Below are 12,837 nucleotides of genomic sequence, written 5' to 3'. Positions count from 1 at the left end.
GAGTACAGCTTCCTATACTTTACATTGCACGGATCCCTCAACATACGATGGATTCGACAAACGATGGGTCGTTTGGAACGAATTACCATCGTATGTTGAGGGACCACTGTATGTCAAATTAAAGGGCTGTGGCTGTTTAGCAATATCTCTAAAGCAATCCAATTATTAATATATTGACACTTTTTTGGTCCTTTTGAAGAATTAAATGGATACATTGAGTCATTACAAATCAAATTTGGTCTGAAATTCACAAAAAAAAATTGGATTTTATAGAAAAAGTGCAAAACAATGCAAACAAGTGGTGTGAAATGTGTCTTCTCTGGACAAGGGTATTTTTTCATGGGAAGATTGTGACCATCCTAGGCCCCCAGAAGCTGCAAAAGTAATTACACAATTCCTTGCATAAATAAACCATTGAGATTTAAAAAATGTATGTGGAGCAATACTTTCAAGTGATCTTTACTACGTGAGGTAGATTAAGTACAGGTGCTCTTAGTTAAGGGCCATGGCATTAATGTCATATTTCTAAAGCTACACAAGCATTATATCTAGATTTATTACAATGGTGTAAGAAGCTGGACACCAATGGGGTACATACATTTCCTAATTAAATTCAGTCTCAGTACCACCTATTTAAGTACTTTCAACACATGTTGCTCAGATTTGTACAAAAAATAACAAACATCACGGCTGCTGCTTCTTCAAGCCTGCTTGAAGCAGAGTGAGGATTCAGCAGCGGTGATGTCATCATGCTCCTGGAGTGCTAGCCCCGGACCAAGCCATCTAATATGAAGAATACCAAGTGGACGGAGCCATGGATTGGGGATAGGTAAGTACAATTATCATCAGTGTCATCCGTACTACTAGCCTGTGTAAGCATATTAATGTGGAGGCCACTGATGACAGATTCCCTTAAAAGTGTACCTGTCATTTAAAAACTTTTGACATGTCAATGACATGAAAAAAATAGCAGATCTTACAGCATCTAAAGAGGTCTTCCCCCGGAAAGTATAGACCGGTAAGTTTAACGTGCATTGTGGGTAAATTGTTTGAAGGACTTATAAGGGATTACATACAGGAATACATAGGGGATAATTGTATTATCAGTGATAGCCAGCATGGGTTTACTAAGGATAGAAGTTGTCAAACCAATCTAATTTGCTTTCATGAAGATCTGAGTAGAAGCCTTGACAGAGGAATGGCTGTGGATATAGTGTTTCTGGATTTTGCTAAAGCGTTTGATACTGTCCCTCTGTACATCTGACAGGTAAGTTAAGGTCTTTGAGTTTGGAAACTTTAGTTTGCAACTGGATTGAACACTGGTTCATGGATCGTACCCAGAGAGTGGTGGTCAATGATTCCTACTCTGATTGGTCCCCGGTTATTAGTGGTGTACCCCAAGGTTCAGTACTGGGCCCGCTGTTGTTTAATTTATTTATCAATGATATAGAGGATGGCATTAACAGCTCTGTTTCTATCTTTGCAGATGACACCAAGCTTTGTAGCACGGTACAGTCTATAGAGGATGTGTATAGGTTACAAGATGACTTGGATAGACTAAGTGTCTGGGCATCCACTTGGAAAATGAGGTTCAATGTGGATAAATGTAAAGTTATGCATCTGGGTACTAATAACATGCATGCGTCGTATGTCTTAGGGGGGGATTAAACTGGCAGAGTCACTGCTAGAGAAGGATCTGGGTGTACTTGTAGATCACAGACTACAGAATAGCATGCAATGTCAGGCTGCTGCTTCCAAGGCCGGCAGGATATTGTCATGTATAAAAAGAGGCATGGACTCGAGGGACAGGGACATAATACTCCCCCTTTATAAAGCATTGGTATGGCCTCACCTGGAATATGCTGTTCAGTTTTGGGCACCAGTCCATAAAAGGGACACTGTGGAGCTGGAAAGGGTGCAGAGACGCGTGACTAAACTAATATGGGGCATGGAACATCTTAGCTATGAGGAGCGATTAAAGAAGTTACAATTGTTTAGTCTTGAGAAGAGACGTTTAAGGGGGGATATGATAAATGTATATAAGTATATTAATGGCCCATACAAAAAATATGGAGAAAAACTGTTCCAGGTTAAACCCCCAACGGACGAGGGGGCACTCCCTCCGTCTGGAGAAGAAAAAGTTTAGTCTCAAGGGGCGACACGCCTTCTTTACCATCAGAACTGTGAACTTATGGAACAGTCTACCTCAGGAACTGGTCACAGCAGGGAAATGTAACAGCTTTAAAACAGGGTTAGATACATTCCTGGAACAAAATAACATTAATGCTTATGAAGAAATATAAAATCCCATCCCTTTCCCAATATCGCGCCACACCCCTACCCTTCAATTCCTTGGTTGAACTTGATGGACGTATGTCTTTTTTCAACCGTACTAACTATGTAACTATGTAAATATATAATAGAAAAGACATGTCAACATTTTTTCTCAGTCAGGGATTCTATAGACTGGATGGAGCCTGGTTTGCTGCAGTGAGACAGAAAAGGCTGCATACTGCACTCTCCTGCCCACAGCAGTCTCTATCCTGTAGCCCAATAGATCACTGCAAACTGGGTAGTGGACTGTACTATAGCACGCTAATCCCAGCTAGTTGTTCTGATTGTGGGGGTCTGGGCACTGAGACCCTGACCAATTAAAAACTTTTGAAATGTTATATGAAATCTTAAAAGTTTTTTTTTATGACGGTCACTTTAAAGCAATAGGCAATCTGATTAACTTCTACACAATAAGGAATACTTTTTGAACACAGTATACACTCTATGTAGGGCTAGTTTTTGTTGCATAGCCAGATTTTATTGGAAGCCTTAGAAATCTATGCCAGCTCTAAACTAGCGTAGATTTGATCAATAATTTACTTTGGTTAGTGGTGTAAATTATAGCACATGTGGCTGGCACATGAGGGCCCTCCACCTTTTTGCTAAGCCCAACTAACCTTTTGCAAGGCAGCATGGACAGTTGGCATGAAGTCTCACATTTTTGCTTAAATTGGAGGTTGCACAAAATGATTGACTTTTCTATGGTTGGAAGCAGGCATATATCATTGGTAAATTCCCCTTATGTGTGTTTTATAGATCAAGTGATGCATAATTTGTAGAATTTGTAATGGGAAAAACTGTGCAACAGACCAAAACTGTGCACATGTTTACATATATTTTTCCTAAAAAGAAAAAAAATGGATTGGAGAAAAATGTATAAAATGGCTGAAAGTGCATGAAGTGCATACCTAGAGCATGCTTCATGGGAAAACAAAGGTTAAAACATGAATGAACTCAACCTTAAATGGGTTATCTAGGAATATAAATCAGAGCCAGCTTCTTTATAAAAAAAAACATTCCCCGTCTATCTCCAGGTTGGGTGTGGTTCAGCAGCTCAGTTCCATTCAAGTGAATCGAGCCAAATTGTAATACTGTTGAGATTGATTATAATGATTCTGATTGTTGATCAATATATTAATACTAATATGCCATTGCTAATGCTGCAGAAAGATATTTGTTTCCCTTAACCGATATATCAGCTTGCTATTTGCTTGTAACTAAGATGAAGACCTTGTGAAGAGGCCAAAAGAAGCAAGATAAAGAAGAAGTTGGAAGTAAGAGACAAAACATCTGAAGAAAGATAGACTGTGCAGAAGGACAGATACATCTGGAATTTTCTGGTAGAATGGGGAGATGGCAACATAAGTGACCTATGGTGAAGAAACAAATGAATGTTTACAATGCTAATATGTACAGATGCAATACTCAAATAACCAATCAAAATATAACATGATGATTTTGACATGATAACTAACCTCCCCTTTTTGTCAACAGTAAAAACCAATTTACTTTCGTATAATAAACCGAACTCCTTGGGACAGCTCCTTAGCCAGTATGCTGAGAAGGAGATTATACCTACTTTTTGTCTGGTGTCTATTTCTTTTAGTCGACACTCAGCAGTATACAACGGCAGTCACTCACATTTTAAGGTGTAACCAGAAGCCAACCTTAACAATACCCCACCCTATCTGGGGACAGACGTGGAGCTATTTTTGAAAGAAATGATCTCTGTTTTTTTATTCCTGGATAATCCCTTTAAGAAGGACCTGTGACCAGTTTGAAAAACGTCAGCTTTCTATATCAGTATGCCTCTGGTGCCCTGATGTTTTCATTTCTTTTCTATGCCTCCTCAGTCTACACCTCCTCAAATGAGCCGTCATTGTCCAATATTAAACCCATTTATTGACACTGCCATCAGCCTCTGGCTGCCTGAAATGGCTAATAATGTACAACAATAATTAGTAGAATTAGAAATCTTCTGCCTAAAGGATCTCAGGGGGAAATGGTGAACAATTTAGTTAGATTTTTTAGTCGATTGCTATTGTTTACCATAATCACCGGAGCAGTTAACATAATGAATATAAATTTGTGTGGCAAGGCAAGTCGAATCTTCATCTTTTAAGAAAGAAATTTAAGGTTTCAAATGCACAACAGCATGAAACATAAGAAGCTAAAACTGTGGTCAAAATTACTTTCAAAAGAGATGGCTCACATAACTGGCAACTAGACATGCCTGTATATTGTTATATGTATAAAGTGCACAGTGGATGCAAAGGGAGAAGTGAATACATATACCCAACATACACAGTCCCCTACCATAGCAACTTTCTGGGATAGGTAGATCAGTATGCAAGTAAATTTAGTTATCTTTTATAGAAAAAAAAAGGTTACAAAAAACGTAACATAGCAGGACAGGACATAGGATCAACAGGGGAGTGATATAATGATAATGATTTTTTAAGTATCAGTAATTTGGGCATACAATCTATTTCCTAAATTGCTTTTCTCGCTGACCTCACCTGATACAGTGTAGGTTCCTGCTTAATGGGCTCAGTTGCACTCCTGTTGTAAAGTACAAGATACTTCCCTTTTTTCTGCTCTTGTTTCTATATTCTGCTGACCGGCTGGATCACATGGAGACAATTCTGTCCTTGCTGCATGGTGCCTAATGGCCTATTTAAAGGTAAATTGTCCTGTCCTTCCATGACTTGCCTGCTAATTGTGGTTTATTCCCATTCCTGGTTTTTATTTATTTTAATTATTTGTGTCTGTATTTCAGATTCTGATTCCTGACTAAACCCTTTTCTGAACTTGGCCTTGTTAAGATAGTGCTCCTACCTTTACTTATTGATTGTTTGCCTGGTACCAGTTGTTTTACTCTAGGCTTTGATCCTTGACTCACTTCATCTTCCAGCTAGACCTATCTTCTCCATTCTCCTTGTGATAACCCTTGGCTAGCTTCCTGAGCATCATACTACTCCCTGTGCACTCTTGTCAGCAATATATGATTATTCTGAAGACTGCAACCTGGGGATCACCCTGCAGCACAGTTCATAACTCCTTGCAGAGATTAAGTTTGAAAACCCAAGGATCCCTTAAACTTCTCATCCCTGTTTAGCTAGTGCCAAACTACATGTCCAGTGTGGGACTGTTACAGCTTTACTGTCCCATTAAAGTTATGACATCATACTGTATATTTCACTGATCTATTAAGTCAAGATATTAAACAAGTAAATGCACAAGTATTTATTATGGAATTTATAAAAAAAATATGTAAAATAGTAGTTAGGCATTGTGGTTATCCTATCTGGACTTTCTATGAGCCATATGATTCTATAGGACAAATAGATGTCATATTAGCCAGAGTTAAAAATCGCTGAAAAGAGTAGCACCTACTATTGCAGACCCAATGCAAACATAAATTATGCGGTTACCCATTCATTCATACTTTATATGTAGTAATATATATATATATAGACCTCACTTGAGCAACCACTCCAAGTGTAACCAGTGATAGTACACAGCTCCCCATGATGAGTGAATGTGATCATTGAGTTTAGAGAGGATGATCCTTAGGTGCTGTGTTGATCCCAGATACACCTTTTTTCTTACAAGGAGTTGGGACAACTTCTTTTTAGAAATGTTCATTTGGATGGAAATAAAGCTAATTTCTTCTGATCTTTTTTTTTTTTTAAGTTCAAACATTGGTATTTACTGTCAATCCAAATTGCTTATTATGGAATTAAAGGTCTCAATTGTATCAATATTATCAGGCAACACAGGCATGCATGTTAGCCATAGAAGCCTTAGTAACAGACAATACATTCCTACTTGTCATTTCCTATTTCCATTTTGCCACTTGCTCGTTATTTATAGGTCATAACTATGAGCTGAAAGTAAAATCTAGCTAATAGCCCCAAAAGGTCTGTTTAAGTAATGAAGCAAGATAGTATTCTGACACCAGACTACTCCCAGAGGTTTTCCCCTAAGTAATGAGAAAAGGGGTTGTACGACTGAGAGTGAACACTTTAGGGTGATAAGAGACCAGTCATTAGATTTATAGTCCTACTATACTGTAGTCAACATGCTTAACAGATTGCAGCACCTATCACCCACTAACCAGCAGACAGAAAGTCCACTTTAATTGCTGATTTCCATTCGATTGTGTATTATTCACCAAAATGAGCTATGTTTATTCATTAACCTGAAAGAAACCAGTGTTCAAAAACTGGAGTGATGGATGGGACAGCCATTGGTCCCACTGGGTAATATGGGTTTTAAGATTCTCTGGTGACTTTCCTGCCAGACGCCATGCAGCTTGGCTTTTACTTCTCATCATCGTACAGTTTTCACATTAAACTTTTGACTCCTTTTTGTAAATGGCAAGTAGGTGACATCACATGGCAACCTCACCCTTAGAGATGGAAACACCACTGGAAGCATGATCCATTTGAACTAACATTTCCATAAAAGTAAATTATTATAACTAGCTGCAATGAATTTTAATGGCGGCAAAGACTGCACAACCTGACCATTGAGTGCTGTATCAGAAAATAACATCTATGAACGTTACAATTTAAAAATGGTTTCTGCAAGAGAAGATACATTTACAACACACACACACACACATATATATATATACATATATATTTGTATATATATATATATATATATATATATATATATGGACATACACGAACACAGAGCATTGTTCATGAACATATCTAATATCCTTCGTTGTGATAACAGTGTGCTAGTGTCATACAGTATTTCTTTATATTATTTATTTAAAAAAAATAATAATAATAAATAGCAATTTTCCAGGATACCACAGCAATGTAAAATCTAGTCACCATTGGACATGACCCTATAACACTGCAGTAAATTAAAAAGAATTAAATACACAGCTAATCTCACAACATACCAAGCTCACAAAATGAACAAAGAAAAGTAGATTAAAATCATAATATAATATAGGCTTTAATAAATATCAAATCTGCCGACAGTCTTCCCATTGAAATAATACATATATATAATTTGTAACATGGCACTGATTTTACAAAGAGATTGTACAATAGGAACTTAAGGTCCAGCCTTAGTGGAGAAGACATAGAATACACATAGTGTTAATCCAGCAGACATGAATGTCACTATGTCTTAGGCTCAATGTGTGATAGACGCTGATAGTACCACTCTTAGAAGAAAGGAACAATTTACTATAGATATGTGATGTAAAAGAATCAAAATCCTGAAGAAGGAATAAAAAGCCCCATTCAAGATATCTTCTGTACGGCTAGCAAATCTAGAAAGTGTAGGTCTTAGGATAATGACAATTAATGGACAATAAAGCATATTAGCATAAAGCCTTTGGTCTGTCTCTTTCATTGGCCCTCCGCTGTAACAACTGCTTTTACAGAATGAGGGAACACTTAATTGAGTTACACTAATGCTACCTGATTCTTTTGTATCATTGTTCCTTAGTTGTTGTTATTAAATCCCTTCTGTTCTAGAAACTCTGAGCTGAAAGAAGCTTACTTAACCCACATTAAATCTTGATAATGTAATAATGAGTCTTTTAAAGGGATAATAATTTTAATTCCCCTATCTGCAGCTATAAAGATTGTATACAACTAATCCAGTTTGCCCTTTCAATTAAACTTGTCCAGCTTGTTCTATTTAGTCAGCACCTGAATGGGCCATTAAGATTCTTGGTCTGTAAGACATGTATGCTGTTCACTGTTGTTTTTAAATTCTATTAAATCCAAATAGTCTTTATCGCCCCATGACCACTGTGACTTCAATCAGCCAATTTAATTACCTTAAAAAAATTGTCAATAGAAAAAGCAAAGAAAAACAAGAAGGGATGTGACGTTATCAAATTGAAATCTTTCTCTCTAGTGTTTAATCTGGACCAGTCAATAAAAATGCTCCTCAACTCTTCCCTTCAAGGGGTATTCAACCTCACGTTCCTCCCAAGGTTTTTCTTGTGCTTGAAAGTTCTTGAGATGATGATGAACATGAATTGTCCCTTTGGTTCATTATCGGTGATGCCCTAGCTGATATAACCTTGATGCATTGATGGACATTAGCTTTATGAGAAGACTGAGATGACTGAATTCCATGCATGACTGAACAATAGATAGAGAGATAGATAGATGTTACATTTAATGCAAAGTTTTCTGGAAGGCATAGGTACACAAAAGGTAAAATAAATAAATAAATGGATTAATGTACAAGACATTTAAATAAATTATGCAGTATTCCTTAATATCCTGTCAGTACTATGGGGGGTTTAATTCTGAAGGAGTGAACAATTGGCAACATAACACTGCATAAAAGTCGGCATTCAGTACACAAGCAGCGTAACCCGCAATAACTATCTGTCAAGAACATTATTGTATAGTAACACTGCAAGGCAGATATGTTATTGTTGTATTGGTCCTTGCATAGCTGTATTATTAACCATTAGGAAAAATGACAGCTACAAATTAGGACTTGGTAATGGTGGATTTTATAGTAATACAATGATCATAGAGTGACATAAACAACTTATGTCTTGTCTCAGCTTTCACTGACTTCTTTTCACATCCTTCTTTAAAGCAAGGCCGGCTGTATATTCTATATTTTAACAGTAATATCACTTTGAGATTATTAGATACATGGATGGATAGATAGATAAATAGATATGAGATAGACAGATAAACTCTCAAACTTCGCATATAAAACACTAAGTCAATGAGCTGTTGTTTTTTTGCTTTTTGTTTTTTTAATACCAGCATATTTTTGACAGATGATTGTACATTATTACAACCATCATGCTTTATAATTGGCAATAATATCCCACCAGTCTTATCATTGGTGATGGGTGAAAAAATACCAAGCGCTAGAACCAGTGTCAGTGATATTACTGCCTTATGAGAATAACATTTTATGATTTTCTTGGCTCCCATGCACTGGTGACACCACGCTGCAAACAGGCAAGCACGGCAAAGTACTGAATCTATGACTAATAGCATATGGGGGGGAAATAAAGCATCTGGAATGGATTAGCTTGTTAGCTAGCACTGACTTCTGCTTTTCAGTGGGCTGCGTCTTAGCTTGTGAAAAATAAAGAGCATCTATGGTAAATATATAGTTAGTGTAAAGAATCAAGGAGACTATTATTGTAAGTCAGCATTTTGTTATTTTTCTGAAGTGGTATATCAAATAGTGTAGAACCGCTGAATGTTTTAATAGTATATCAGAGGAGCTTCAGGGCATACTCCAACACACCTGTGTAATTTTGCAAGTAGAAAGTGTGTGTTTATGCAATAAACATATATATATATATATATATATATATATATATATATATATATATATAGGAATGCATGCAAATCTGACTTTTAAAGCCAGCAGCCATCCATTATGTGCAGGCTACAGCAGTACAGAGTCTTTCACATGAGCTGCTGAAAGCCAAGCAATTGTTTAAGGACTCGCCTGTTGCCATAGTGCTGCAGGTTGAGGCAGAAAATCAGTGGCTAGTTGTCCTTTGAAGACTCTCTTCAGACAACTCTTGACCTCAGCCAAGCAGAAGGCAACACAGGACTGAGCATTACTATTGTTATTAATATTGTTAAATGTTCTGTAAAAGAAAAAAAAAAAGAAAAAAAGCTTGAATGCAGTGAATAGTCTTTTGTTCTCCAAAAAGGGCTCTGATGTGGGAAAACATGGTACCGGGATGACTGAGTCACATCCGCAAACCATCTGTCATGGTCAAGATGCATGGCAATGTTGAAGGGAAATCTCCTCTAAGCAGTTCTATCAGAAAATAATGTTCCCTGGTGTGATGGTAGGCAAGGTTCACATCACTACCACCAGCATCCATTCAGCATTTCACCCCCCGGCCATCCCTGCATGTTATGGGTGTGGGTGATAATACACCCTTTTGTCTTACTGTCATCGTGACTTTACAATTGAATACTACTTGTTGTTGTTCCTGTCAGAGGAGAATGTTCTATGGAATCTATGGAGGATAAATGATGTATTCTTTTCTTTTATACTTCCTAATAGGTAGAGCTGCACCTTTGGGTGTTGAGGAGTTGAGAGGAGACTTCTATACTTCAACATGAGATTGATTGATTGAATGCATGAGTGGCATTGGCATGGAAGGAATTGTACTGCATGTCTTTGTATCATCATTATATGCTGGAGCATGGCTCCTATTGTAATACACCCGTTCTTTCTGCAACGTGCAAAGCAATTCATGCAGTGATATATGAACGAGTTTCTGCTTCCAAAGAAACAAGCATTCCTAGAGATGGTTGCTATTAGCAACGTGCCTCAAGCATCACCTTAGAACCAGATGGCGGTAGAAACAAGTCACACTTTGGATTCAACACCATGAAATTGTATTTATCAGGCTGATGAATCTTTTTGTCAGCTACCCATCTCATTGTAGCTATCAGTAAACACCATTCTAATAAACATATAGCTCTCCTTCATAGTCACAGACTGAAGGAATAAGTGATGTCCAGCCTTCACATGTATTAAGGAGCAGGTTATCTGAGGGACTTCTCTTGAGATGTCTGCCCTGTTCTGCTGGCAGTTTATCACCTGTTTGCTCTAAATCCAGTTGGACAAAGTTTATCTACTCTTCCTGTTTTATTGTCCTGAAGATCAGAGATGCATCTATAGCTACAACTGTTGATAGTACTTTACCACCCATGATGGATCATGTCCAGGAAATGTTACCTATCCCCACTAGATTTTACTTTTTTTGTTTGCTTCTACCCACATGTCTCGCTCAGTGAAAGAGTTACTTACTCTCAGAGCTTTTAAAGGCATTCATTGGCTTGTGGAGGGAGCCTGCTCCCAATAAATGTCTAATCGGACTAGTTAGGGGCTTAAAGGGGCTAGAGAAAAAATCTTTTGATGTATTTACGAGACTGTTGTCTAGCTTTTCTCCTTTACTCCACACTTCCCACAAGAGTGAATTACTAACATAGAACAATATGCAGCGATTAGAGCCTCCTAAATGAATCCTGCTTAAGCCACAATGACACATTCACATTCTATCCCTCATTATCACAGAGCTGTCAGTGTTCCATTCATTCGACTGCAGTGACAATAATCCATTTCTGCAGACACCAGAGATAGATTAGTGTGTTTTCATTGTGAACGGGAAAGACCTGGCTGCAATGATCCCACCTAGCAGACATCTGTGTATTGTTTTCTCTGTGCTCACTGCAACCACAACATAGCAAAGTAAAAGGCAATCTTACCAAACCGTAGAACATGTGTGGTCCCTTGAGTATACCCAATCCAAAGCAAGCAAGCGGCTAATCTTAGGGTGCACCTGAAGAATGAATGAGTTAGAAGAGGGCACATAATCTTCATGGTTCCACTGTACATCCGCACGGTTCCTTCCCCCTATAGAGTGTCAGGTTCCCCGGTAGGGTAAGAAGAATGAGAGGACATAGACTGATGGCCCTCAGACACGATCACGGCATGGTCACAGAGACAACATGAGCGAGGAGGATCCGCTTCCAAAACCCATTAGCAATCCCTGCATGTTCTTCATTCACTGCACCAAGGAGCAACCTTCAACTGCAAGGAATGGTGGGACATCCATGTTAGAGGGGGGAGAATCCTTGAGAAATCCAAACGCATATGTACATCCCGGTGAGCCTGGAAGGGATGAAGGGGGAGGGAAGGCAATCAATAGATAATCCAGCTCGGAAAAATCGCTGAGCTATGGTAGCATAGGGGAAGTCTGTGTGCTGGTAAAGAGGGTCTGCTGCTTTCCCTTTCTGCTGCACTGCTGCACAGCTCCTGACGTGCAGCCAAGATTAAGTGAGAGAAATTGAGATAGCTCCTCTCTTTTTAAGGCTGCCAGCCAGAAAGCCTTTCCCAATTTGTATTAAGCAACTGATCTGATATCCCCGTGCTGAAAAGCTGCGTGCCTTTATTCATGGGAAGAGTGCATTGCTTCCCCAGCTAGACTCCTCACACTGGAAACCCTTTGTGCCATCACACAGATAGTACTTACTTGGCTCCAGTATGCCACTTCTGCTGGATATTAGCAAGTTTCACTCGTGATCGTAGTTTAATGTAGTGCAATGTTTATCACAAGGATGGGAAATGCTTCCCCTAGTTGGCTGTCTTCCTATCTCAACCATTTAACCCCTTCCTTGATGGGTGTCACTGCTTGCATTGTAATAGGCTCCTGGGGACACTCTAGCACTCAATAGGTTAACCCCGGTAAACGTCTCCTATAGTATTTTATTTAATTCGCTGGTAAATGCAGTGATATTTTTCATCAGAGAGCTAAAGTTTGCTGCTAAATGCTATTGCTTGCTATCATCTGGAACCTTATGTAGTTTACACCAACACATTGCATCTTTGTAGCTGACACCATATTTCACATTTAATCCACCAAATCATTTAATAAAAGTAGAAGGCACATTTAGTGTAACAATGTATTCCTCTCATACCATAGAGAAAGAGAAAGGAGAAAAAGGT

At 38.3% G+C, this 12,837-nt stretch overlaps 1 protein-coding gene across 2 annotated transcripts in view; it reads right to left on the bottom strand.

Moving 5' to 3' along the window:
• Positions 1-12,429, bottom strand: part of GRIK2 (glutamate ionotropic receptor kainate type subunit 2) — an 805,023-nt gene extending 792,594 nt beyond the window's left edge. Inside the window, exon 1 of one of the 2 annotated variants that reach the window (XM_056566198.1) lies at positions 11,598-12,429. In XM_056566198.1, the coding sequence (XP_056422173.1) occupies positions 11,598-11,727 (130 nt within the window). In that variant the 5' untranslated portion in view covers positions 11,728-12,429. The remainder of the gene's footprint in view (positions 1-11,597) is intronic. The other variant, XM_056566197.1, reaches the window with a different exon arrangement.
• Between the last annotated feature and the right edge of the window lie 408 nt (positions 12,430-12,837).

The sequence above is a fragment of the Hyla sarda genome, chromosome 3, assembly GCF_029499605.1.
Source record: "Hyla sarda isolate aHylSar1 chromosome 3, aHylSar1.hap1, whole genome shotgun sequence".
NCBI classification, from domain to species: Eukaryota; Metazoa; Chordata; class Amphibia; order Anura; family Hylidae; genus Hyla; species Hyla sarda.
This window is presented reverse-complemented; position numbering and strand designations above follow the sequence as displayed.